We start from the raw sequence: 25,237 nt of genomic DNA, 5'->3' as shown, positions 1-25,237 counted from the left end.
GACAGCTCACCTTGGCAGTGGGGCCCAAAGGCACCTGGGGCACAGAGTTCACACGCTGTCCCAGCGAAGCCCGAGTGGCACCTGCACTGCCCGCTGCCGCTCATGCCATCCAAGCACACGCCATGGTTACTACAGGGGTTGCTAGGGCCCCCGGGGCATGCTGGGGCATGGGATGGGGGTGTCAGGGTGGGGCCAGGAGCTGGCTGTCATCAGGGCTCCCACACACTCCCAGCCATGCCATCCATCCTCCACCCAGTGGTGCCCAAGGCAGTCCAGAAACACCAATCCACCCAAGTCCCCACCCTGCTGAGAGAACCCTCTAAGCTCCCTCACTCTGAAAAGCATTCAGGACCCCCCACTCCAGCGCGCCCCACCAAGTCCTGCACCGTGTATGCACCTACCACCTCTTAAAGCACCCCTCCCGGTAAAATCCGCTGGCCCCCTAGACCTGCCCCAGCCCTTGACCACCCCAAGAGCCTTTCTCAGGGACAGTGGCCAGAGCTGTGGCTTTGGCTACCTTAGCAGCCAGAGGAGTCTGTCAGTAGTGTCCGCGACCTCATGACACTTACCTCGGCACTCACTGCCATAGTGACCGGAGCAACAACTGGGCTTCCAGGTGGTAGTGATACAGTTTCGGCGGCAGCCTCTGCCCAGGCCCTGGGAATGGCCCCAGAGGCTGGGCCGCCCCCAGAGGCTGGACCGCCCCCAGAGGCTGCTCTGCGCCCAGGGGCGCAGTGAAGAGTGTGGCCGGAACTTTGTGTAGAAGTGCCAGCAGGCCTCGGGGCTGCCCTGGGCCGAGAAGAGTCAGGCTGCAGATAGTCAGAGCTTGGGGATCCTAGGTCCTGCCCAGCCCCCTCCAGCCCCCCATCCCCTCACCTGCTCTTTCCAGCCCTGAGGACAAGGTGGCTCCAGCCCACAGATGCTGCAGGCCTGGATGGAATAAAGGCCCACACAGTGAGGTTGGATGGACAGGACAAGTGGGCTGAATTCTCTAATCTACCTGCAGCCTAGGGCCTCCCTCACCTTTTGCATTAGCCGGGTCTCAAAGCTGTCACAGCGGGCACCAAGGCCTGGTGGCTCCAGCAGCTGGTCAATGCCATAGGCCAGGCCACCCTCAAAGGGCAGGTGCCGCTGCACAATGCGGGCATCATCCTCACCCACCATGAGTTCACCCTGCAGGGGGAGGATGTGGGGCGCATGGGGGGGTCACAAATGCACACCTGACCCTCACAGCCAGGGCCCCTGCCTCCCACTGCCCTCATCGTAGCCCTCTCCCTAGACTCACGGGTCGGGTGCGGCTGCAGGAGAAGGAGATGGGGGTCCCATGCATGGTGCGGAGTGGGCCCAGATTGGGCAGGTCAGATGCCAAAGCCTGAGCAGATGGAGCCACAGTTGGAACTGGGCAGGCAGGCTGGGCTCCAGGCGGTGGGGACCAAGGTCTGCAAGTGCACTTACCTCGACATTGTGGATCACATGGCCCCGCAGAATGGCTGCCAGCTTGTCACGATGAGCCTCATGGTACAGCCAATCCTGGCGCTCAGGGGGCAGGGCTCGCAGGGCGGAGTCTGTGGGCCACAGCATTGTGAAGGGTCTATGGGACACATCTCGAAGCAAAGGCAGGAGGCCAGCCACCTAGTGGGATGGGGCAGAGGTGTAGCAGTCACAACCTAGCCAGAGACTGGCGGGCGGAGGCAGGCGGGTGGGCAGCACAGACCAGGAAGGGGCTAATAGGTGCTCCAGGGACTTGGGAGTTCCCACCGAACACACTCAGCTCAGCTGTAGCCATCCCCGGCAGACACACAGGTGCAGACATGGGCTTGCACACATAGACTTGCACTCCCCTTGACAGTGCAAGCTATTGTCAGGTATGTGGGCATACATAAACACACAAGGTGCTCACACTGGGAGGCTCGTGCACATAGATGTGGCCTGTGCACACGGAAGTGCACAGGGACGTGGTCATGCAGGGGATGAGTTTGCACACAGACACAGAATGGTGTGCACCAACAGGTGAGCATACACGCTCGTACAACACGGACAGACACCTCATACACACACTTACACGTGTTCATATGCACACACTGACAGACACACACACGGGGCAGTACCGTCACGAGGCCACTGAAGATCTTGTAACCGAAGCTCTCGGCAGCGGCGGTGACGTTTCTCTGAGGAAAGGTACCCATGACCAACGAGGTCCAGTGGGGAGAGAGGGGGATCCAGGCCTCGGGCCGCCCGCCTCCCAGCCTCTAGTCCATACCCAAGTCTTTACCTGTGGGGTTGGGGCAGGGTCAGGCTCCCAGTGTAGCGCATCGGGCGGCAGCAGGACACGGTCAATGAAGTGCAGGACGCCGTTCACCGCCTGGTGGTCGCTGCTCACGATGCGCGCGAAGTCATTGATGTACATGATGCCCTGGGGGCGGGGCCCAGGGCTAAATGAAGCCGATTGGTGGGATGCCCGGGAGCTGTGGGCGGGGTCTGAGGCCGGGCGGAGCCCGCGTTGAGGGAAGTCTTGGGGCGGTGGGCGGGTCTCGGAGCACAGCCAGTCAGGGCTCGGAGGGATGGCCCGGCCCAGAGCGAAGGGCGTGGCCAAGTGGACTGCCCGGGCGCCCCGGGCAGACTCAAGGCAGAGGGTGGCGCTCCCACTCTCTCCGAACTGCTTAGCAGTGGCAGGTACTCAGCCCAGGGCAAAGCAAGGAGCGCGGCCCAGACTGTGGGAGTGGACCGGGTAGGACTCATCTCCCTCTTGGTGAAGGACTCCCGGCCCGGCCCGGGGGAGGTGAAGGGGCTCAAGTGCGGGGCTGGGGACGGTGCGGGGCACACACACGCAGGGGCGGGACTTGAAGGGGCTGAGTCCTGGGCCCAGGGGTGGGTCCCAGTCGGAATCGCGGGGAGGGGCCGGGCTCACCTCCCTCTCGCTGAAGCGCAGCGAGTGCCCGGACAGCGCCGTGACGTACTCGGTGTCCAGCAGCTCCTGGCTTCCTAGCTGCCGGCAGCCGACCACGTGGTAGCGGAAGACGAGCTGGCGGTGTGCGCGAATCCGGGCCAGCTCATCCTGGAGTGGGAGTCGTGAGGGGAGTGGGCAGCTCCTGACTGCCGCCTCTGCCCACGCAGTGCCCACCCCCGGAGTGCCCGTCCCGCCCAGCCTCGCTCCGGGGGTGTTACCAGCGTCAGGTTGGTCATTAGGTCCGAGTGCGGCACGAAGATTGTGAATGGCCCGTCGCCCTTGAGCTCCTTGTGCTCCTGGATGAACCGAACCCAGACCAAACCCAACCCGTTGCCGTCGAGTCCGTTCCGACTCATATAGGACCCAGTAGAACTGCCCCCATAGGATTATCCAAGGCTATAATCTTTACAGAAGCAGACTGCCACGGCTTTCTCCCTTGGAGCAGCCGATGGGTTTAAACTGCCAACCTTTCAGTTAGCAGTGGGGTGCTTTAACCACTGTGCCACCAGGCAGCCTCAATCCTGGATGAGGGGAGGACACAGCTCGAGTGGAAGGGAAGCAACCTGGGACCAACTTGAGGCTTCCACGGATCTTCCAAGAAAGACCTGGTCTCTGAGAGGCCAACCCAGCCAACCTCCTGACCCAGAAAGGCCCAGAGAGGGGCAGGCCTGCAAGTCACACAGGCCTGGGCTGGACAGAGGGAGTTGACGTGGGCCAAGCACTCACCAGGAGGTGGAGGGTGAAGAATGAAGCATGCTTGTCCCGGAGGAGCTCCTGGGGAGAGGGGGGCAGCAAGGATCAGCTCAGATTTTGGGTGGCCCCCATTCAGGGCCTGGTGCCTATTCCAGACCTTCAGCCCAAGGTCTGCTGGCCAAGGCAGAGATAAAGAAAGGAAAGCCAGGAGATGGAGGGGGTCTGAGCTGGGGTCAGGATTAGTTTCATGGGTCATAGCTAAGGTCAGGCCCAGGTGGAGTCAGGGGTCAGGCATAGTGAAGGTTGGGTAAGAGGTCAGACTTGGTCATCATTACCAGGCCAACTCGGGCACGGCAGGTGAACCCATCACCCACGGTGTGGGCCGCATCACAGGTACATGTCCTCTGACCATCCCCCGTGCTTTTGCACACTGCGTAGGGGCTACAGCCTCCATTGTGCTGAGGCAGGGACAGGAGAGGGAGGCATCAGTGGTTCCCAGGACTCTATCCACCCCGCACCCCCAGCCCTGGGAAAGGGGGTATGCAGGTGCCTGCCCAACCCCCCAGGGCCCCATTTCCTACAGATCAGCCAGACTGGAGCTTTTGGGGAGGTTGGCCCACTCTTCAGAGGCCCTTAGGACCTGCAGTGGGTGAGGAGGGCTATTTTCTGCCTCAGTCCTTTTCCCTCATGGAATGAGATGGGGCTGGGGGCCTGACCTGGGAGCAGGGGTCCAGGGGCTCACAGGTCCGGACGCCATCTCCGCTGTAACCCTCGCGGCAGCTGCAGGAGACCTGTCCCCAAAACCTGATAAGTAGGGCTGCTGGGGGCAAGGGCTGGCCAGTGCCCAAGACAGAAAGGGCACTCCCTCCCCCAGGCCTGGTCTAAGGGGAGGCCCTACCCTATGGTGGATGGCACAACACCAGTGGCCAGCCCTGCCCCACTGACCTGCTGGGAGCCGGTGGGGATGCACTCGGCATGAATGTGGCAGCCCCCATGGCGGATGAGACAGCTGTTAGCCTCTGAGGGAAAAGACCCTGGGATGAGGGGTGACCCTCGGTGCCTCCTCCATTCATCTGCCCATCTGAACATCCAAGGGCTCATTCCCCACTCTCTCAGTGCCCTCAGTCCCCACACCCCTGTGTGCACTGAGCCCTTCCTAGTCAGACTCGGATCACTGAAGCCAGACCTCCAGCCCCCCACACATCAGGTTGGGGGTCTCAGCCTCACCCTCACACAGCTCTCCATCGCCCGTATAGCCTTCCTGGCAGGTGCATGTCCGCTGTCCAGGTGCCACCTTGGTGCAGTTGGCATGGAGGGAGCAGCCCCCGTGGTCATGGGCACAGGGGTCCACTTCTGGGGGTAGATGGACCCCGGAGAACCATGAGGAGCAGGCACAGGGGTGGGGTGGGAGCAGAGGAGGAAGAAGTGGGAGAAAGGAAAAGGCCAGAGAGGGGCAGAACCAGAGCTGGGACAGCGATAGAGACTGGGACCTCAAGGGATCAGCGACAGTCTGTGGGGACAGCTACCCCAGGGCTTTAGGGAGGGGCCTAGGGCATCCATGTGACTGGACCTGAACAGTGGGTGCCATTGCCCGAGTATCCTGCAGCGCAGACACAGGCAGGGGCTCCAGCCAAGTTCTGAATGCAGCTGGGAGGGATGGCAGCAGCTCAGCCTACGCCTGCCCAGGCCTGCCATGATCCCGCCACTCCCCCTCCATTCACCCACCTGGGCTAACTCACTTGGCATTGGGGTCACATTTCTTTGGACACTGAGGGCTGGTGATTTCTAGGGGTAGGAAGATGGTTCTGGTCATTAGGACCCAGGAGCTGCCTCCCCAGGAGTCACTGCCCCCTCCCCCGTGAGGCCCACTCACTCTGGTCACAGCGGAGGCCCTGCCAGCCTACATTACAGACACAGCTTCCGTCTCCATTCAGCCCCTCCTGGCACAGCCCATGGGCGCAGTCACACACTGGGAGTGGAACAAGAAGGGACAGGAATTACCCCAGTGCCCCTTTCCTGCCCCTCTCCCAGTCAGACCTCGTCCCAGGCCTCACCTCCAGCACAGTTGGACCCGTAGCGGCCCAGCTCACACATCTCACAGGCTGTTCCATGGAAGCCCTCCTGGCAGCGACACTCCCCGCTGCCTAGGAGCCTGTCCTGGCACTGCCCATGGCCCGAGCACACACCGCCCAGGCCCCCCGGGCACGGCTCACACAGTGTGCCAAAGAAGCCAGGGCAACAGTCAGGCACCTGCAGGGGACGGGGCAGGCTCCAGCACAGGCCAGGATTGAACATCAGGGGGTAGAGAGAACAGGGAGGAGGGGTGGCCACCTCAGGACCACAAAGCTATAGATCTAAGCAAGCTGGAACCCCAGACCCAGGGGCTTGTAGATATTCAGAGAGGGAAGGGCCATGGAGATTGCTTTCTATGACCCTTCCCATGGCAGGGGTGAGGAAACTGAGGCTCAGACAGCGACGGGCAGAGCCCAGATCCCACAGTGAGGGGCAGAGCTGAGTCTGGGACCCAGCTGCTGCCTCTCGGGCTGGGTTAATGGTGCCGGCTTTAGGCTGAGCCCCTTTCTCCCTCTCCTCAGCCCCTAGGTGTGGACACAGGGACAGGCACTAGCCCCTCTGGCCTCAAACCTCTGTACCTGCTCCTCTACCTCTGGCACTTGCCTCACTGGCCTCACTCTAACCCCAACCCTGCCTCTGCCCTTGAAATGAGGCTTCTGCCCTGGGCCCCTACTCCCACCTCCTTCTGTTCGGCCAAACACTTGGAAGGGTTGTGGGGCTTCAGGGCAAACCTCAATCTTCTTGGCGCACGTGTAAGAACAGCCCTGGGAGAAGGATAAGCCAGAGCGGTAGAGACAGCTCTTCCTTGGGGTGTCCTGGGAAGGGGATGAGCAGGAGGGTCAGCCAATGGTTGGGGCAGGGGCAAGGCAGGGCATGGGGAAACAGACGGACTACAAGCATCAGAGTGGATGGGACCAACTAGAAGGATGGCAGAGTCTCGAGGAGGGTCCAAGACAAACCAGTTGAGGGGGAGACAGGCAGGGTCCCAGCTTGGTCCAAGGGGTCAGTGTTGGGTCACAAGTCTGAGCAGACCTGGGCCCAGGCCTCCTGGCCTCTACCAGGGATGTCCTCAGCCCACACCGTTCCTCAGTTCCCCAGGCATGGGCTGAGCAGAGTAGGCCTGGGGGATTGGACACCTGGGAAACAGGAGAAGGAGGCAGGCGCTGAGCTAAGCCCAGCCTCACCTGCAGCTGGTAGCCGTGGGTGCAGCGGAATTTCCGGGTGCAGTTGATGCATTTCTCCTGGGGGCAGGGAGAGCAGAGTGTCAGGTGGCCCAGGAATGAGGGCCCCAAACCCACCCTCTTTCCCCTCAGAGTGCTTCTACCCCTGACCAAGCACCCTGTACCCTCCAGCCAGGCCAGCAAGCAGCTTCTAGCTCTTAACTCCCCACACTGCCCTCCTCCAGCCCCAGCCCCAGCTCCTCACCCGCAGGGCCTCGGCATGACTGTGCAGGCAGCGGCTTGAGCCCACCTTCAGGACGCCAGACAGGCCGAACAGTGAGCGGCCTGGGGCTTCCAGGATGGGGCCTTCCAGCGGCACGTGGTTCACCTCAGGCTGGGGTGGGGTGGGGGAGAGGAGGTTGAGTGTCCCCCACGTCCCACCCCACCACCACCATCATCACCCAGAGGCTACAAGGCTAGAAAGGCACTCTAGGGCTAGAGGGTATCTCCAGGGATGGGGGCTCCCAAGATTGGCAGGTCCCCTGGAGCAGATGTCGGAGGCTCCTGGGTGGGGGAAGAGGTCTCTAGAAGCAAGGTCTCTGGGTTGGGGTCTCCTTGTCCCTCCAAACCTGGCCACTGTGGTTGTAGAAGACCAGCCAGTGGGCAGGACCCAGAAGGGAGTTGCGGTGTCCCCCTCTCCTCAGGTCTTCCATGGACAGTGCCTCACCCAGGACCACGTGGTGTCTCACTATGTCCACGTCCTGGGGGGAGGGGGGAAGGAGACAGCTCAGGGGGCCCTGGGACTACTGAGCACCCTGGACAACACCTTCCATCATTGAGCTGCTTTGGCCTGGGATGGGAGGCTCACACTCCCCACCATCACCCTTCCCCCTGGCTGCCCGAGGCCTCACCAGGCTGCTGCTGTTGCCCTGGGCCTCCAGCGATCGATTTGTGGGCACGAAGATGGTATAGGCAGGGGCGGCCTCAATCTGGGGCACCAGGCTGTGGCGCTAGTTGTCGGAGGCAAGGGTCAGGGATGGGCATAGCTGCACTCAGTCCTGACCCTGGGAGCCAGCCAGCTCCTTCCAGACCTGGGGGAGAGTACCCTTGACCAGATGCCCCCACCTGGCCTCTCGTACCTGCAGCAGCTCCTGGAAGAGGCTGAAGGCTGGCTCGGAGCCCAGCTGTTGCAGCAACCCCTGGCTCTGCAGCACATCCCCACGTGGAGGCAGTAAGACCTGGGGGGGAAGCGTGGGGGCTGGTGAGTGAGCCGCCGCCTCTCGGCTACAGAAGGCTCCCTGTGCGCACTCCTCTCCATACCTGGCTGAGGGTGTGCAGGACGCCGTTGGTAGCAAGGAGGTCAGCCACATCCACACTGGCGTTCTGCACCCAGACCCTCTAGAAAGCAGCAGGTGGAGCTTAGCCACAGGTGGTCTATTTACATGTGGGTGTAGCACCAACGGAGAGGCTGCTGGCATGCGGGCACCCACTGGTGCCACCCTGCCTGGCCCTGCTCTTCGCCCAGAGCTCCCCACATACCCCACTAATGTTGTGAATCTCCCAGCGTGTGGTGGGGCTCAGGGTAGCCACATCCTGCCCATCCAGCCTGGCCAGCTCCTCCTCAGAGTAGGCACCCTGGAGAAAATGGACCCTGCAGGGGCATTTTAGGGGGTTATAGAACCAGGTTAGTGCAATCTACAGAGACCCCAGGGCTGGGCCCACCCCAAGCAGGTAGTCACAAGCCAGGCTGAGGACCCAAGTCTCCTGCCCCTCTGGGGAGAGGCTGGTCCTGCTAGGAAGCCCCCTCTGCCCCGTTCCCCTGGCTGTTTTACCTGACCAGCTGCGGCAGCATCCTTGGGTGCAGCCAGAAGGCCCGGTCCTCGGCGCTCAAGCCTCGGATGGCAGACTTAGAAGGCACCAAGGCTGTGATGCGGCTGTCGGCAGGAAGGGTGATGCTGGCGTTCTGGGAGCCACAGTGTGCAGGGGACAGACAGGAGATGTGATGAATGCAGCCACCATCTTGAGATCCCCTGCTCCCAGTCTCCAGGCCTGCCTCCCACCTCCAACTCTGGGAGATGTTATGTGGCTCCCTGCATCCAGGGATGCCTCCTGAATTTGAGTCCCCAACCCCAGCATTCTGCCCTGTTCTACCTTGATCCACTGGGAGAAGACGGAGAAGTGAGCATTTGCTTCCAGCTCCTAAGGGGAGGGAAATAGCTGAGGTCACGGGTCTAGGGGCGACTCCAAGCTCTCCTCCCCACCCAGGGTCCTGAGCACTGCCCCTTTCCTAACTGAGGTACAGGAGAGGATGCCTCCCCAAGCATAGAGAACGGAATTGAGCCTGGGCACCACTTACCCTCAAGATGTCTCCATAGCAGCTGAAGCCGTCACCCCCATAGCCAAGGGGGCAAGTGCAGACCCGCTGACCTCCCCCTACTGCCCGGCAGGTGGCCTGGGGGGGGTGGGGCAAAGAGACACGGCCCTCCATTCAGCACCCATAAGGCCAGCCCCACCCATCCTCCATCTTACTGTTCACCCTTGTCTTCCACCCCCCCCCATCTGCCTGCCCAGGCACCTATCCCCCACCACTCATCCCCAACCCACCCGGTCTGAATTTCTGGGGTCCTTTGGTGTGCCTGACCCTGCTCTCCAAGGTCATTGAGCATCTGATGCGGGAGTTACCCTACGGCATCAGGACAGATGGGGCAGGAGGATTGTGGGATACCCAGCAGGCACTGGCCCACCTGGGGGGCTGATGCTCCGGGGAGACTGGGCTGAGAACAAGGAGCTAGCCAGAACAAAGCTGTAAGATGGGAGGCCTTCTCGAGAATGTGAGAATTAAGGAGAGGTGTGGGGGGGTGTTAGGGCAGAGAAAGGTCGAGGGTCAGCAAGGAGCTCCAACGGGCCTGGCGGGGGGGTGGGAAATGTTGGGTGGGGCAAAGGGTGGGGTGGGCAGTGGAGAGAAGAGGCTGGGCTGGGTGTTGGTGGGGCTTGCAGGCCCTGTGGCCAAAGTAAGGGAGAGTGAAGGTTTTATCTTATGGACAAGGGAGTGGCATGGATGGATTTGGGTTTAGAAAGATCCCCATCTTGACAGAAGACAGAGACACCCAGAGAGATCTGCAGCCTAGGCCCACCCTAGATACATTCCCCAGGGCTCCCAGCTCCTTCAGCTCCTCACCAGGTCATGGCAGCCACCATTGCCTACCCGGCAGGGGTCAATGGGGCTGCACAGGTAGCCATCCCCGGCGAAGCCCAGCTTGCAGGTGCACCGGCTCTGGACAAATGGAGCAGCAGAGGGCTCATCTCACCTGCTCTGCCCCTCGGCTCTCCTGGGCACTGCCCCCAGGAGGCCTGCCCAGGCCCCAGAGGAGTTCCTCCCAGTCCCACCCTTGAGAGCCACTTCCAGGTGGGGAGACTGAGGCCCTGAGAGGAGACTGGCTCTTGGGATCAGTAGGGGAAGTGGTGACACCAGCAGGGAAGCATCCATGGGGATTCGGTGCCTCTCTGCTCAGGCTAGGCATGGCATGGGCGGCTTCCCTGCCTGGGCTGCCCAGGTCAGCAGCTTGTGGTGAGCGGGCAGGCGTCTGCCAACGCCAGCCCCAGGAATGGCAGCTCTGATCTCACCTCCACCCCTGCCACCTTGGTAGCTTTCTCTGATCCCCCCTGCTAAATGCCAGAGTACTCTCGGGCTTGTCTACACTGCTGGGCGAGGGACCTGTGAGCCCCACAACCCCACCGCAGCTCTCACTTGCCCCTGATGGCAGGTTGGGGACTGTCTAAACCTACCCATTCAAGTCCTCGGGTTCGGGATTTTAAGCTCCTAATGGGGTTCAGAGGCTCCAGCTGCCATGCCTGAGCTCTCACTGCTAATGCCCCAAGAGGGGTTGGAAGGACAGGGAGCCCCCTGGGAGCCTGCACAGCCCTGGGCCAGCCAGGCTGGCCTCCCAATCAGGATATTAGATATTTTTAATGCCTGCCAGCCCGCGGGTTCACCACATGGAAGGCCCCAGGGTCTAAGATTCTGTGACTAGATTCTGAGATTCCAGAGTTCCAGAGCTGGATTTCCACGAGGTTAGAGATTAGGGGGTGTCACTCCCTCCAGGCAGGGCCTCTCCCTGCTCTGCTCAGTACTGCATTCCCTAAGTCTAGAGCAGCACCAGCATGTAACCTGTGCGTGGTAACACATGGGGAACAGAGGAGCGGGTGAATAGACAAATCCAAGATTGTGTCTGAGGCTCAAGATCCTGAACTGAAGTCCTTGGAGTGTATGTTCCTGAAGTCCAGTGGGGTGGGAACACAGCCTCCAGAATTCAGATCCGCAGCCCTCTCTGCCATCCTGGGCCTTCCCACCTTACCTGCCCGGGACCCACATAGCTGCAGAGGGCATCAGCATGGCAGCCACCTCGAGCATCCAGCTCACACTCATCGATGGCCACACAGACCCGGCCGTCCCCGCTCCAGCCTTTGTGACACTTGCAGCTGTGGGCACCTGGGGCTCCGGGGACACACTCGGCCTGGGGGAGACACAGACAAATGACTCAGGAGCTCAGGGCCACTGGCAGAGAGAAGGGAGTTCCATCTCCCAGACCTCCCACCCTCCCCCAAACTCTGGGTCCAGGAGAGCCCCTGGGGCAGGGCTTCAAGGAGTGGGCAACAAGACTGACATTCTCTGAGCAGCCACCACGGTTTGTGTGAGAACAGGGGTTGCTGGATGTACAGGAGAAGCCATCGCCCTCAAAGCCATCAAGGCAGAGACACCTAGGGTGGGGTAGGGCAGGGACTCCAGTGAGCCTCTAGGAGAGGCTAGAGGCTGGGCAAGGTCATGGATGGGGACAAAGAGAAAGAGGAAGGGCCCAAGCGTGGGTCCTCACCTGGCAACACCCTCTTGGCTGACGCAGCGGGCATGCTGGTGGCAGTGCTGGGCCAGGCCCGTGGGCCCACAGTCCCCTAAGGACTCGTTGCAGAAGCGGCCACTGAAGCCAGGGGCACACGTGCCACGCTGGCATACACCCCCACTGCCTGGACGGTTGTCACACAGTCCATGGACACAGCCACAGTCTGTAGAAAGGAGACAGAGCAGAGAAATTGAGGCAGGGGGCAGGGCTGGCTGGGAGCCAGGATGGGTTTGAGGGAGGCTGGGAATGGAGTAGCCAATATAGAAATGAGTTTAGGGTCACAAAATCAAAGGTTATCCCAGACCTGGTGGGCAGGCTGAGGAAATGTGAGGGGTTATATCCTGTGCTTTCATTCACTTTACTCTAGCTGCCTTGCCCTTGCAGCATCATCAGGAAGTTCTTCTGTGTGTCTGACCTAAATCTTGCATGCTTTAGATTAAGTCATGGTCCTTTTCCTGGCATGGGTGAAGGAAACAGCTATTTCTGTTTCCAAATCTTCCTCCATTCCCTCTGGCCTTCGCCCTTCCTCCTGGGGCCCTGTTCCTCTTCTTGGGAGCCCCAGCCCCCTCTCCAAGTAGACTCTGTTTCTCTCCAGGAGGCAGCCTGGGCTGGGAACACCCACCTTCCTGGCACTGGTCTCCATGTTTCTTTGGGTCGGAGCAGATGTGGCAGGCAATGCCCTTGTAGTCTGGGAAGCAGAGGCAGGCCCCGTTGCCCCGGACCCCATCGCTACACTGTGGGGTGGGCAGGAGAGAGGGTCAGTCATGGAGAAGGCACTCTCCACATCCCTCCCCCAAAAGGATATCTCTGAGCTGCTGTACTCCCCAAGACCTCAACCTGGAAGGGACTTTCAAAATTACTGACGCTGCCAAAGAACCAGATCCTAAAAGGCACCTGGCCCTGGAGGCCTCATGGGTGATTTCTGCTCAACCTAAAAACACATAACTCCTGTGTCCTTCCTTCCATAGCCAGGTGCTAAAGTATCCTGATATCACGAAGTGGCAAAAACAGAATGCAAAAGAAAATTACAAACAAATAGCCTTTGTGAAAATAGATGCAAAAATCTAATTCTTTCTTTTTTATCATACTTTAGATGAAGGTTTACAGAACAAACTAGTTTCTCGCCAGTTAGTACACACACTGTTCCATGGCATTGGTTACTAACCCCACAACATGTCAACATTCTTTCTTCTCAAACCTGGCTTCCCTATTACCAGCCTTCCTGCTCCCTCCTGCCATCCAGTCTCTGACGCAGGGCTGGTGCACCCCTTTAGCCTTGTTTTGTTCCATGGGTCTGTTCAATCTTTGGCTGAAGTGTGAACCTCAGGCGTTATCTCATTACTGAGCTGAAAGGGTGTCGGGGGCCATACTCTCAGTGTTTCCACAGTCTCTGACAGGTCAGCAAGTCTGGTCTTTCTTTTTCAGTTAGAATTTTGTTCTACATTTTTCTCCAGCTCTGTCTGGGACCCCCTATTGTAATCCCTGTCAGAGCAGTCAGTGGTGGTAGCCAAGCACCATCTTGTTATACTGGACTCAGTCTGGTGGAGGTTTTGGTAGTTGTGGTCCATTGGTCCTTTGGACCAATCTTTCCCTTGTATCTTTAGTTTTCTTCATTCTTCCTTGCTCCCAAAGGGGTGAGACCAGTGAAGTATCCTAGATGGCCGCTCACAGGCTTTTAAGACCCCAGACGCTACTCACCAAAGTAGAACGTAGAACATATACTTTATAAACTATGTTATGCCAATTGAGCTAGATGTTCCCTGAGACCATGGTCCCCACAGCCCCCAGCCCAGCAACTCCATCCCACGGGAGTTTGGATGTGTCTATGGAGCTACCGTGACCTTGCCTTGTACAGGCTGTACTAGCTTTGCCACTATTGTGTACTGTCTTACCCTTCACCAAAGTTTACACTTATCTATCGTCTAATAAGTGTTTTTCCATCCCCTCCCTCGTAACCATCAAAGACTGTTTCTTTTTGTATGTAAACACTTTCATGAGTATTTTCAGTAGTGGTCTCATACAATATTTGTCCTTTTGTGATTGACTTATTTCACTCAGCAAAATGCCCTCCAGATTCACCCATGTTGTGAGATACTTCACAGATTCACGTTGTTCTTTGTCATTGTGTAATACTCCATTGTGTGTATGTATGACAGTGTTTTTATCCATTCTTCTGTTGATGGACATCTAGATTGTTTCCATCTTTTTGCTATGGTGAACAATGGTGCAGTGAATACGGGTGTGCATATGTCCGTCTGTGTGATGACTCTTATTTCTCTAGGATATATTCCTAGGAGTGAGATTGCTGGATCATATGGTATTTCTATTTCTAGCGCCATATAGTTTTCCAAAATGGTTGTATCATTTTGCATTCCCACCACCAGTGCATAAGACTTCCAATCTCCCCACAGCCTCTCCAACATTTGTTATTTCCTGTTTTATTGATTCGTGCCAGCAATGGTTTTGATTTGCATTTCTCTAATGGCTAGAGATCGTGAGCCTTTCCTCATGTGTCTGTTGGCCTCTTGAATGTCTTCTTTGGTGAAGTGTCTATTCATTTCTATCTAATTATTTCTGACTAAAATATTGGAAGTAACTTGGTCCAGCTTCCATTGCCTAGATATGAGGAACCCAAGACCAGAGAGAGGCAGGCTTGGCTCAAACACACAGCCACTGGCCAGCCAACTCAGCAAGGAGCCCCTGTCTCCCTCACACATCACCCCAAGAAAGGACAGCACTCACGTTGCCTTTGCCATAGCAGGGGTTGGAGAAACCCCCAGGACACTGTGCACAGTCAGGACCAAAAAACCCTTTGCAGCAGCCAGGCTTCTGTAAGAGACAGACCATGTTAGAGGATGGGCCACACCACCCCCACTGCCTGGGCTGCTTCTGCTCCCATCTCAGAGCAAGGGGTGGGTGAGGCTCCTCCAAGCCCCTATCACCCTGTGATTGGTGCCCCATGCCCAGAGCTCACTATGATGGTCTGGTTGCAGTGGCGGGCACAGCCTCTCTTCAGGACGTTGAGCCCAGTAGGATCATGAATGTAGATACACTCCTTGGGGAAGATGTCCTGGGGGTGGGTCGTGCCAGGCTGTCAGCAGGAGTAGGCACTGGGCCCACCCTCTTCACCAGGCAGCCCTGGCCAAGGGGCCTCAGCCCTCTGGGTCCAGCACTCCCACCAGCAGTGGGTCTGAGAAGTCCTGAGCCTTCAGGCTTCTCCTAGCCTCTTGGCCCCTTCTCCCGCCCAGACTGAGGGCGGAAACCTTGCTGGGCAGTTGAGAGTCAGGGAGCCCTGAGGGCTGGGCCAAGGGTGCTCACCAGCTCCATGCTGTTGGGGGGGCATGCACTGGTGTTCAGGGCTTGGCAGTCCACACAGGAGCCCTGGGTGGGGAGGAGAAAGAGGGGTTAGTCGTTTATTCAACCAGCAAACCCTAAGAAACTGACATTGATTAGAGACCTGAGAAGGCCCAACCCTGGGAAGGCCAATGATGGCATTCCAGCAGAGGGAGCAGTTGGGGCAGGGACCCTGAGGTTGGAAAGAGCACAGTGTCTGAGGCCATGGCAGGAAAGGGGGAGCATTAGAAAACCAGGTCCAGGGGTGAGTGGGTAAATCATAGGTGATTCATAGGCCTTGGCAGGGAGTCTAGGGACAGAGGGGTGGAAGCTGCAAGAGTAATTTCGAGGTAGAATCAATTGGACTGGTCAGGGCTGGATGTGGGGGGCCCAGGAGATGCCTGTGGGTTTTCGGGCGGGCCCAGAGCCCCTGTTAGCCCAGTCGCTGAGTTAAGGAGACTTAGAAAAAGGTGCCCCTCCCTCGGCTTCTGGGAAGATGGTCACCTCCGGAAGCCCATGTGGGTCTGGGAGTGAAAGGCCCTGGCTGTGCCGTGCGGCCAAGCCCCACTCACCAACACTATCTTGTACTGCTCCTCATGGCAGTGCTTGGGCAGGATGGGCAGTATGGTCGGGGGGAGCAGGATGCCCTCCAGCACATGGATCACACCATTGGCAGCCAGCACATCCACTTGCCGCAGCGGGACCCCCTGAGGTCCCAGCAGGATGCGTCCCTGCAGCAGAGACCCACTGTACCACCCACCCAGCCCCAGGCCTGCCAGACCCAGCCCACCCTCACTGCCCTGTGCTCCACCTCACAACTCAGGTCAGAGCGGCTCCACCCACTGCATCTGTCCCCTCCCCCTGCTGTGCCTGCCCCCTCCCCGCTCCCCAAGTAGGTGACCCCTGCTCTGGCCAACAATTCCACCCCAGCTCCATTCCCTTCCCATGCAGTTCCCACCATGTGACGCACCCTCCTCCTCCTGGGAGCCCTCCCACCCCACTGGGCCCCGCCATAAGGATTTGACTATGCCTGCCCCCCACATGACCCCCACCAGGGCCTAGCATAGTGTTCTGCTCACACAGGGCATGGGACACACAGGCAGAACAAAAGAGGCTGAACAACTGGCCAGTTGTCCCTAGCCCCTCCACCTGCCCATTCATTACCAATCCTCATGGAACCTCACCTCCTCAGAGATGTTCACGGCCAGGACCTGGTTTGCCATGGTGAGTACCCTACCCTTGGAGATGAGCTTCTCAGTGGTCATCTGGGGTGGGCGAGAGGGTGGCCTTGAGCTGGGCATTGGCCACACCTTGAAGCCCTGCCCAGTCCTGCCTGAGTGATTGACAACTACCCCTTTGGTCCTGGGGCTGTTCTCCTCTGGGGAGGGTAGAGGTGACAGGGAGAAGAAGAGGCCCCTGGGAAGACAGATTCACAAGCTCCCAAACAGCCTGGCAGCAGGTGCCAGCCGGCTACCTCCGGAGCAGGAGCTCACCTGGCCGTGGTTATAGATGTGGTACCTCACCAACTCCTGCAGTTTGGAGAGACCCTGGCAGGAGAGAGAGGGCTTGGCTCCTGGAGGCCTGGTGAGGGAGGGTGGAGACCCTGGTGACCCCACCAGTCCACCCCAGCTCCTCCGCCCCACTGAGCTTACATCTGTGAAGAGGTAGATGAGGCGGCCGTCACGCAAGTTGTCCACAGCCTCGTTGCTTGGGACAAAGACTGTGAAGGGCCCAGGCCCATCCAGGATGGAGGGCAGCCCACAGTTCTGTGGTGGTGGAGGGCAGCTCAGGGGGTGCTGAGGCCAGCCTCCACCTCTGAGCCCCGCCTAGGCCCTGCTGCCCTCGGCCCGCAGGGAACTCCCACCCAAAGGAAGTGGGAGACACCAGCAATGGGTCCCTGCTATTGCAGAACCTCAGCATTGTGCTAAGCAGGTTCTAGGCTGGGGCACGGACAAAGGCCCGGTGTACTCCAGAGCCCAGATCACCATGGGGCAGATTCTGATGAATGAGGTACTCTGGCTCAGCAGCCTCCTTTAACTCACCTCCAGGATGGTCTCAAAGCGGCTGAAAGCCTCGGTGGAGGCGAGGATCCTGCCGATAGTTCTCTGCAGGAAGGGATGAGCATAAGGGCCCCAGGGAAGGGGGAGGCTATGTCAGCCCTGGGGGGAGTAGCCCAGCTCCAGCCTTGCGCAGTACTGCCCCCGCCTCCTCCCCTGAACTCTACAGGGGTCAAAAGTCACCCAGGGGCCCAGGGTGAGACGTGGGGAGAGTCTGGGATGAGGGGAGAGTGCCAGTTCACCTTGGGGTCCCCAGGGACCCCTGAGGGGGGCTCCAACCGCAGGGTGGTGACCACGTGGAAGACACCGTTGGCAGCTGGGTAGTTGGGCCTCTGGATGCTGAGTGTCTTCTGGGGCTGGTCTTCGTATGTGTAGGTGTATTTGCGCTGAGGCAGAAGATGACTGCCTCAGACCCCACACACCTCCTTCCACCTCCACACCTTTGCCAGGGCTGCATCGCCTGTCTGTGACTCCTTGGTCCCCAGGCTGAGGTCCTCTCCCTTACCACGAAGCTGTTGAAGGTGACAGTGATGAGCTGCCCGGCTAGCGTCCACCACCTGCGTGTCTGTGGGCCCCCCTCCTCCAGCACGTGCTGGCCTGCGATGACATGCTGTCTGCAGAGCTGCTGGGCAACGGACTCCTGCAGGGCCAGGGTGCTGAGTGAGCCAGGGTGGGCCTCTCCATGCCTGCCGCCCCTACCAAGGCAATGGAGGGGACAGGGCGCCCCCCAGGCCTCGATCCCCAGAGTGTGGCCTGGGGCTCCCTCAGAGCATGGAAGCCAGGTCCAGGGTCCCGGGGAAGAGGCAAGGGCAGGGACAGCTCCAGGATGGGGTGGGCTCACGTTCACACTCTTGGAGAAGGAGACAACAGATGGCACAAGCACGGTGAATGGGCCTGACGTGGTGAGGAGCTCCCGGCAGCCCTGGTCTGGGGACAGGGAAAGGGTACGTCAGACAGGAGCTGGGGGAGAGCCTGGGAAGACCCTCAGTCCTAGATGTGGGGGAGGTGGGGTCTAGGTCTAGGGGAGACAGGGCCTCAGGCCTGGATCTAGGGGTGGCCAGCCCCCACCCGATCATGCGCCCCCTACAGCCTGCTCTCTGCTGCCACAGCCCTTGGGCAGAACAGAAGCCTCAGCAGAGTGCTCCCCCCGCCCCCGTCGGTGACACACACCCAGCATGTCGACGGCTGCTCTCAGACGCAGGAACACCAGGCCCACTTGGCTGGACTTCCGCACCTCGTGGAGCAGGTGCCCGTAGCAGGCGCGCCCATCCCCCACCTCGCCCTCCTTGCACACACAGCTGAGGGCACATCGAGAGCTGTCAAGGCAGGGGTCCTGCCCTACCCCTGTCCCCTGCCCGCCCTCCCTTATTACCCCCAGTGCCCCCAAAGCCCCTGTGTGCACCTGATCTTCCCATCGGGGGTCACCTGGCAGGTGGCTGACCGGTCACAGGAGTGGGGGAAGCAGAGGGCGACACAGCCGGCAGAGGCATTGTGGCTGATGCTGACCAGGCCGGGCTTACACGAGCAGGAGACCTGGACCGCCAGGCACAGGAGGGTAACATCATGTACATGAGAACACGTGGCGTCGCCCTACTGGCAGAGCCCTACTCGACCCCCACAACTGCCCTCCAAGAACAGGGTTCTCATCCTCTCCCCATTTCACAAATGGAGCAGGTGAGTTTCGAGGGGACCTGTGATTTGCCGGGGTCCTGCAGCCAGCGTGGGAGGGTAACTGGTCGGGTGGACCTTGGGGAGGGTGACAGTGGATGGGTGAGCTGTGGGCGGGTAGGCCGTGCACAGGTGGGCCGTGGGTGGGCCTAGCCAGGCCCTGGCTCACCTTGCCTGGCCACTGGTACATGCACAAAGTGGAGTTGCTGGGGCAGCCACCGTTATTGGCAGTACACAGGTCCTGGGGCAGACACACCATCCCGTCACCGTGGTAGCCCTCTCTGCAGCGACACTGTGCCTTCCCTGTGGGGCTCACCGAACACAGTGCTGATGGGGCGCAGGGTGATGGTGGCCGGCAGGGGTCAGGGGCTGCCAGGACAGAGAGCAAGAGTCCAAGTGAGCCAGACACCAGGGGTCCTGTTTCCTGCACTGCTTCCACCAGGGTGGCCCAAAAGGAGAGTAAGCAAGTGGTGGGCCTTGAGGGTGAGCTATGGGGACAGTTCTCCATCCCTGTGAATGGCCAGATTGCACTTGCTGGATTAAAAACACGTCCTCCCAATGCCGGTCCACCCCGAGCTGGGTCCCTGACCTCCAGGTCACAGTCTCACCTCGGCACTCGCTGCCCTGCTGGGTGTGGCCAGGCAGGCAGTGGCAAGTGGGATCCTCTGCAGAGCACTGGGAGTTCTTGGGGCAACTCAGGGCCTGGCAGACTGGCAGCTCTGGGCAGAGAGGAGAGAGCCCCAAAATGGCCAGAGCCCCAGGCTGGGGAGGAGCGTGAGGGCAAAGGTGTGGCCTGATTTGCTGGGTGACTTTGGCCAGGGCCTTGCCCTCTCTGGGCCTCTGATTTGTGGAGGTCCTGGATGATTCCCCTCCCTCATGACCAGCTGCGTGCCTCTCCTTAGAAAGAGATCAGGCTGCAGGCAGAGGTTCTGCTGGAGCTCAGGCCTCGTCCTTCACCAGCCTGCCTCCCTGCTCTGGCCACCGAGGACCACCTCTCACCTTGGTCACAGCGGGGGCCGGTGTATCCAGCAAAGCACAGGCAGCTCCCATCCCCACGCGGTCCACGGCTACACACACCATGCACGCAGCTGCACACTGGGAGGTACACACAGTGATGGGGGGACCCCAGCCTCACTCTGGAACACTCAGGGACACCAGGTCCCTGCCCTAGGCACTCCCAGAACTCAACCTTGACAGGACAACCCCGAGGGTAGAGGGGCTGTAGGAGCCCAGGGGGAGCACATGGCCTAGCTCATGGTTCAGGGAGGGCTTCCCGGAGAAACGCCCCAAGGAGAATAGCATGTGTAAGAGCCTGGAGGTGAGATGAAGCAGTGTGTGTCCCTGGAGGGAAAAGGGTGGGGCGAAGGGTCTGAGAGGGAGGCTGAAGAGGACAAACAGGGGCTGGGTCTCCAGAGGCCTCTGGTGAATGCTGGCCCTGCTCTCCTGCCCCCCAAACCCTCACCGGACTGGCAGTCAGGCCCAAACCGGCTGGGATCTCGGCATTCCTGACAGGCTGAGCCGCTGAAGTTTTCCTGGCAGGGGGACACGCCAAGTCAGCGTGGCCCCTCCACCTCCCCCACTCCATCCCACACCCGCCCAGATCTTACCTGGCACACACAGGTCCCATTCCTGGTCATGCCATCCAGGCAGGTCCCACGGCCATTGCATGGGGTCTCAGCACCCCCAGGGCACTCTGTGGACTTCCAGAACTCAGCTCCACCCCCAGAACGCTGGACTCACCCCTGACCCCCCCAGCTCTGACCAGCCCCAGACTCAGTCCCTTCCCCAGGGGAGCCAGAGCCAGGCGGCCAAGACTTGGAGCTCTCAGTAAATGTTCATTAAATGAACACGTGGAAGAGCACACAGGCAGCGCCTGCAGCCGGGGACTGGGGCACCCCACCCTCTCTCCCCTGTACCGTAGCACTCAGATCCCCAGTAGCCGGGGCAGCAGGCCTTCTGTACCACTTCCTTCCAGCAATCCAGGCTGCAGCCGCTCATGGGCAGCAAGGTGTCCCCCAGCTGCACCTCGTAGCTGGGGACAGAGGGTGGGCAGGGTGATGTCAGGAGCTCCTACCCTGCAGTCCCCACCCTGGCCACCCCACACTGGAGTCCAGTGCTTACCCCATCTCCCCTCTCTCTGCCTCCTCTCTCTCTCCCAGAGCCAAGCACAGGGACTGGCACGTATTAACAAATAAAAAACAAACAACCCATTGCTATCGAGTCGATTCCAACTCATAGCAGCCCTAAAGGACGGAGTAAAACTGCCCCAAAGGGTTTCCAAGGAGCGCCTGGTGGATTCTAAATGCCGACCTTTTGGTTAGCAGCCGAGCTCTTAACCACTGTGCCACCAGGGTTACCTGGCTCATATTAGGTGCTCAGTAAACACCACCTTGCCCTCTGCCCTCCAACCCTTTCCCCTTTGCCTATCCTGCCCCACTGTAGGGCACCTAGGCAGGACCCTCAGACATGGGGATAAGCGAGTCCTTGCCCTCACCCTCAGACCTGTCGGGGCTCTCCCTGCCCCCTGCCACCTTCCAGGATGCTCCTGGATGCGAGTAAGGACGGGGGCTGGGGGTCTGTACCTGCAGTCCTGTGATATCTTTTCAGGGAACTGCCGGAACCAGCCTGGGGGACACACCCGCCTCTTGACAACGACACATGGGGTGCAGGGGGTATGCGTGACAAACTTGGTCTTTGTGTCGCAGCGTTTGGACCGCACCTGGACCGGAGTTGGGGCACGGAGAGCCTGAGTGAATGGCTGGACTCTGTGCTCTGGCCTGACTCTGTCCTGGTCTTGGCAAGTCCTTGCACCCCTCCCCGGGCCTCAGTTTCCCATCTGTTCAATGGGGATGCAGTGAGGACAGGGACAGCCCTGAGAGGCTGGGGGGAACACTCCCTGTTGTGAGTTTTTGCAGCTCTGTCCCTATGCCCAGGGCCACGTGCCTTTCTTTGCCCACGGACACCTTCCCTGCCCACATCCCTCTGCCCACGGCCCTTAAGCCTGCCCAGCAGCCTGAGTCTGTATCTTCTGAAATGAAGGGAATTCAGCCATTTTCTCCATCTCTGCCCATTTCAGGTGAGGAACTGAAGCCCAGCATGGTGGCCCTGCCTCAGCCACCCAGTGATGGGAATCAGGGGCCAGAACCATGGCTCCAGACTCCCAGCCTAGTGCTCTGCCCTGCTTTCATTTACAAATAAATAAGCAATAAATGACATGGCTGACAGTTTGGAGGGAGCACACAGCGATTCCATCCTGGATTTTTGGGCATGCAGGGAACGCGGGCTCCCAGCCAACAGGCTGCCTCCCCCATCTGCTCCTGGCACGTGGAGCTTACATGCACAGGACTATCTTTAGGGGTTGGGGACAGGCAGGCCTGGTCCCCTGAGCCCTGACTCCAAGTCTGGCCCGCCTCCCTCACACACAGGCTGGGACCCAGGGGTCTGGGGGATGCTGGCAGCCTAGGGAACTGAGAGGCCCCAGCTGGGGGCTTAGGCAGCTTCCTGGGGAAGGTGACCAGAGGTGGATTCTCTAACAGGCAAGGTAAGCACAGTGGTTACCTTGCTTACCAGATCATCTGCAGTGAACAATTTCACTTTTTTTTTTTACCTCATCAAAGGTTCTGCTTCTAGGTATGGCCGATATCTGTCTCTCTCTCAACCCCACAGCACCTTTCTACAGAATCAAAGCCTTTTTCAAGTTTACAATCTCTGACAGGGGCAAATGACCCAGTAAGCAAGGTAAGCACAGGCTTCGCCACATCAAAAACATGAAATTGTTCAGTACAGATTAGTAAGTAAGCACAAGTAAGCCTGTGCTTACCTTGCTTATCAGATAGTCCGCCCTGGAGGTGAGGATTGAGTTGGGGCCTGACAGCTGCATGGGAGTGGACGTGGGCAATGCTCCGGCAGAGTGAGCAGCCACAGCAAAGGCCTGGAGCGGGAAGGAGCAACTGACCCCATGTGAGGAGACAAAGCAGCCTGAGGAGAGGCTGGGAGGGGGCTGGCAGCCAGGATGGCAGGCCTCGTCAGCCTGGGCAAGGCAGAGCTAGGGGCAGCTCCGACTTGGTTTGGGTTTTAAGTGGGCCACCTGGCTGCTGCGTGGAGAATAGGGTGGAGAATAGGGTGGAGATGGGGGCAGGGAAAGAGCTGTTAGAGGTGAGACCCGAGTGCAGCCTGGGCTGAGGCTTGGGCAGCAGGCATGGATGGAGAGACATTCAAGAGGTAGCACCTATAGGACTTGGGGACAATGGGATGAGTTGGTGGAGGCATTAGCCTCTGGTGGGTGAGGGTCCCATGAGCATCAATGGGAGACGTAAGAGTGTCAGGCCTGCCACCATGATGTGGCCCTACAATTTCACTCACTGGGCTGCATAGGGCCAGAAGTCCACCACCGGGACCACTTGTACAGCAACGAAGTCCCAGTAAATTATAGCATTGTACCCTGGAGAGGCAGGATCTAAAGTCGTGGTGACAGCAAGAGAATAGGGCAGAGGAAACGGACATTTTGATGGAGGCGAGGTTTTGGGGGGCCTGGGACACAGCCTAGCATAGCTAAGATGTTCCCATCTTGAAAAATGCTGAACACTTGAAAAAAGGCAGTGACCCAGAACATCTCTTTCTTAGAAAACAATTACAGATGTCTGGCTTCTCAAATGAAGGAAAAGGAGAAATAGTGTCCAGGCCCTTTCTTCAGGAAGCATGCGGGACCCAGGGCCTCTCTGGCACTGTGATTTGGGATTTCCGCTCATGCTTCTGCGGTCAGCAAACAGGGAAGTTGCCCAGAGTGGCTCCGGTGCCAAACATGGGGCTAGGATGTTGCGGTCTTACTCCCCACCCTGCGACTCCGTCTTTGCTGAGCCAGGGAGCAACTAGGAAGTTGGGTAACTCGAGGGCTGAGCAGCTGCTGGCTCAGGGCAAAAGCTGGCCGCCAGGCAGAGCTACGGTGAAGTCACTACTGGATAAGGCTCAGGTTTGATGAAACAGCGGGTGAGTTACAGCTCGGGACAAAGCTGGATGCCCATTTACAGGATGTTGATGTTTGTCAGGGAGTGTGAAATGGAGATGGCTGGGTAAGCCTGCAGCCCAAACCCTGCCACACCCGTGGCAGTTACACCCAGGTCCCGCCTCACCTATTAGCCAAGGAGCATTTGTTAGCAGCCTGAGCCCACAGTTCACTGTTGGTCCTGCTGGGTGAAGGGAGGCAGTACCACAGCCCGGGTGCTGAACCAGATCCCCTTCTCCCTGTGGGATCTGCTTGAGCCAGAGTGGGTGCTGGCCTATCCCTACACCCCATTCCCAGAACTGATTTTGTATTGATTGCTTCCCACAGAGACGCTACTTGGGGACACTGAGAGGGCCGAAGTGTGGAGCCTGGTGGTAGAGGAAATCCTTCCAAGCTGAGCTTGAGGGCTTTCAAAGCAACCCCCCTGGGAGAGAAAGGGATCCCCAAGCTGCTTCCGCCAGCCCAGAGCAGAGCGGGAGGGGCTGGGTGGGTCTGAGAGCACAGGCCCCACCACCATAAGCACAGCACTGAACAGGTGCTCCGTACAAGGCTGTTGAGTGGACGAGTCTAAGATGCCCTCTTCCAGGAAGCCTTCTCTGCCTCTACTGCCTGAGTCCGATTGTCTTCCAGTTCTGCTATAGCCCCTTTCTAGCTGTGTGGCCCAGGGGACATCTCTTCCCCTTCAGTCTCAGTTTCCTCATAGTTGCAGTGGGTCTCATGCTCTACTGGGTGCGAGCAGGGCTGAGTGACTGTGAGGGTGGGAGGGATGAGGCCAGAACTGCTGCATCCCCGTCCACAAGAACCCCTAGGCCTTCCCTGGCCCAGACTGGCTGAGCCACAGCTCCAGAATGCAGGCTAGAGAGTGGTCAGAGCCTCAGGTCACCAACAAGTGAAAAACCCCAGCCCGAGACCCCTCATGGACCCCCATCCCCATCGTCCCAGAACATGAGGAAGTGGCCAGGCCTTTGAAATTCCCTCACATTGTCCATATGGGGAAACTGAGGCATGGGGGGGCAGGAACCCACCCACAGGGCTCAACACAGCACAGCCTTGGAACATTTGGCTCTTCCACCATCACCAATGTCTTCTCAGCCCCAGGTCTGCCCGTCCCCCACTCTGACTTGGTGAGGTCCTTCTCTCTGCTCCTTCTCACCACATGGAACACAAGGAGAGAGTCCAATGGTGGCAGGAGGCCTGGGTGCCCGTCCTGGTACTGCCTGACAGTGGAACCCTGAGCAAATCCTTCCCCTCTCTTGCTCTCAGTCTGCCCATTAACGCCTTGGGGAACTTGGCTCCAAGGGGAGGGCATGACCCTTCCAGGAGATGCTATCTGCCCACTCAGGTGGGAGGCTCTTCCAGAGGTCCCAAAGGGACCACATCCCTCCCATGGGCCTGGGTGGACCGGCAGG

The 25,237-nt window shown here is 59.3% G+C and overlaps 1 protein-coding gene across 2 annotated transcripts in view; it reads right to left on the bottom strand.

Annotated features, from left to right (window-relative positions):
- STAB1 (stabilin 1) overlaps nucleotides 1-25,237 on the bottom strand; it is a 28,950-nt gene that overhangs the window by 2,883 nt on the left and 830 nt on the right. For both annotated transcript variants that reach the window (XM_049862459.1, XM_049862460.1), the window contains exons 2-56: nucleotides 21,409-21,545; nucleotides 20,743-20,858; nucleotides 20,434-20,519; nucleotides 20,289-20,358; nucleotides 19,826-19,921; nucleotides 19,435-19,545; nucleotides 18,996-19,195; nucleotides 18,561-18,691; nucleotides 18,329-18,456; nucleotides 18,000-18,085; nucleotides 17,664-17,798; nucleotides 17,401-17,544; nucleotides 17,144-17,206; nucleotides 16,754-16,867; nucleotides 16,595-16,648; nucleotides 16,286-16,366; nucleotides 15,674-15,832; nucleotides 15,087-15,149; nucleotides 14,743-14,838; nucleotides 14,511-14,597; nucleotides 12,391-12,502; nucleotides 11,745-11,931; nucleotides 11,538-11,631; nucleotides 11,229-11,387; nucleotides 10,052-10,147; nucleotides 9,230-9,325; nucleotides 9,025-9,072; nucleotides 8,706-8,836; nucleotides 8,413-8,524; nucleotides 8,194-8,271; nucleotides 8,013-8,111; nucleotides 7,785-7,883; nucleotides 7,503-7,634; nucleotides 7,139-7,267; nucleotides 6,898-6,954; nucleotides 6,445-6,528; nucleotides 5,695-5,890; nucleotides 5,514-5,609; nucleotides 5,380-5,425; nucleotides 5,211-5,287; nucleotides 4,868-4,993; nucleotides 4,586-4,659; nucleotides 4,357-4,431; nucleotides 3,976-4,098; nucleotides 3,674-3,721; nucleotides 3,166-3,243; nucleotides 2,909-3,055; nucleotides 2,273-2,413; nucleotides 2,109-2,168; nucleotides 1,456-1,632; nucleotides 1,286-1,372; nucleotides 1,024-1,173; nucleotides 877-930; nucleotides 570-789; nucleotides 11-160 (exon numbers count right to left, since the gene is read on the bottom strand). In XM_049862459.1, coding sequence (XP_049718416.1) covers nucleotides 11-160; nucleotides 570-789; nucleotides 877-930; nucleotides 1,024-1,173; nucleotides 1,286-1,372; nucleotides 1,456-1,632; nucleotides 2,109-2,168; nucleotides 2,273-2,413; nucleotides 2,909-3,055; nucleotides 3,166-3,243; nucleotides 3,674-3,721; nucleotides 3,976-4,098; nucleotides 4,357-4,431; nucleotides 4,586-4,659; nucleotides 4,868-4,993; nucleotides 5,211-5,287; nucleotides 5,380-5,425; nucleotides 5,514-5,609; nucleotides 5,695-5,890; nucleotides 6,445-6,528; nucleotides 6,898-6,954; nucleotides 7,139-7,267; nucleotides 7,503-7,634; nucleotides 7,785-7,883; nucleotides 8,013-8,111; nucleotides 8,194-8,271; nucleotides 8,413-8,524; nucleotides 8,706-8,836; nucleotides 9,025-9,072; nucleotides 9,230-9,325; nucleotides 10,052-10,147; nucleotides 11,229-11,387; nucleotides 11,538-11,631; nucleotides 11,745-11,931; nucleotides 12,391-12,502; nucleotides 14,511-14,597; nucleotides 14,743-14,838; nucleotides 15,087-15,149; nucleotides 15,674-15,832; nucleotides 16,286-16,366; nucleotides 16,595-16,648; nucleotides 16,754-16,867; nucleotides 17,144-17,206; nucleotides 17,401-17,544; nucleotides 17,664-17,798; nucleotides 18,000-18,085; nucleotides 18,329-18,456; nucleotides 18,561-18,691; nucleotides 18,996-19,195; nucleotides 19,435-19,545; nucleotides 19,826-19,921; nucleotides 20,289-20,358; nucleotides 20,434-20,519; nucleotides 20,743-20,858; nucleotides 21,409-21,545 — 5,995 coding nt within the window. The remainder of the gene's footprint in view (nucleotides 1-10; nucleotides 161-569; nucleotides 790-876; nucleotides 931-1,023; nucleotides 1,174-1,285; nucleotides 1,373-1,455; nucleotides 1,633-2,108; nucleotides 2,169-2,272; nucleotides 2,414-2,908; nucleotides 3,056-3,165; nucleotides 3,244-3,673; nucleotides 3,722-3,975; nucleotides 4,099-4,356; nucleotides 4,432-4,585; nucleotides 4,660-4,867; nucleotides 4,994-5,210; nucleotides 5,288-5,379; nucleotides 5,426-5,513; nucleotides 5,610-5,694; nucleotides 5,891-6,444; nucleotides 6,529-6,897; nucleotides 6,955-7,138; nucleotides 7,268-7,502; nucleotides 7,635-7,784; nucleotides 7,884-8,012; nucleotides 8,112-8,193; nucleotides 8,272-8,412; nucleotides 8,525-8,705; nucleotides 8,837-9,024; nucleotides 9,073-9,229; nucleotides 9,326-10,051; nucleotides 10,148-11,228; nucleotides 11,388-11,537; nucleotides 11,632-11,744; nucleotides 11,932-12,390; nucleotides 12,503-14,510; nucleotides 14,598-14,742; nucleotides 14,839-15,086; nucleotides 15,150-15,673; nucleotides 15,833-16,285; nucleotides 16,367-16,594; nucleotides 16,649-16,753; nucleotides 16,868-17,143; nucleotides 17,207-17,400; nucleotides 17,545-17,663; nucleotides 17,799-17,999; nucleotides 18,086-18,328; nucleotides 18,457-18,560; nucleotides 18,692-18,995; nucleotides 19,196-19,434; nucleotides 19,546-19,825; nucleotides 19,922-20,288; nucleotides 20,359-20,433; nucleotides 20,520-20,742; nucleotides 20,859-21,408; nucleotides 21,546-25,237) is intronic.

The sequence above is a fragment of the Elephas maximus genome, chromosome 20 (assembly GCF_024166365.1).
Source record: "Elephas maximus indicus isolate mEleMax1 chromosome 20, mEleMax1 primary haplotype, whole genome shotgun sequence".
Taxonomy (NCBI): domain Eukaryota; kingdom Metazoa; phylum Chordata; class Mammalia; order Proboscidea; family Elephantidae; genus Elephas; species Elephas maximus.
The sequence above is the reverse complement of the archived record's forward strand: the minus strand, read 5'-3'. Positions and strand labels throughout refer to the sequence as shown.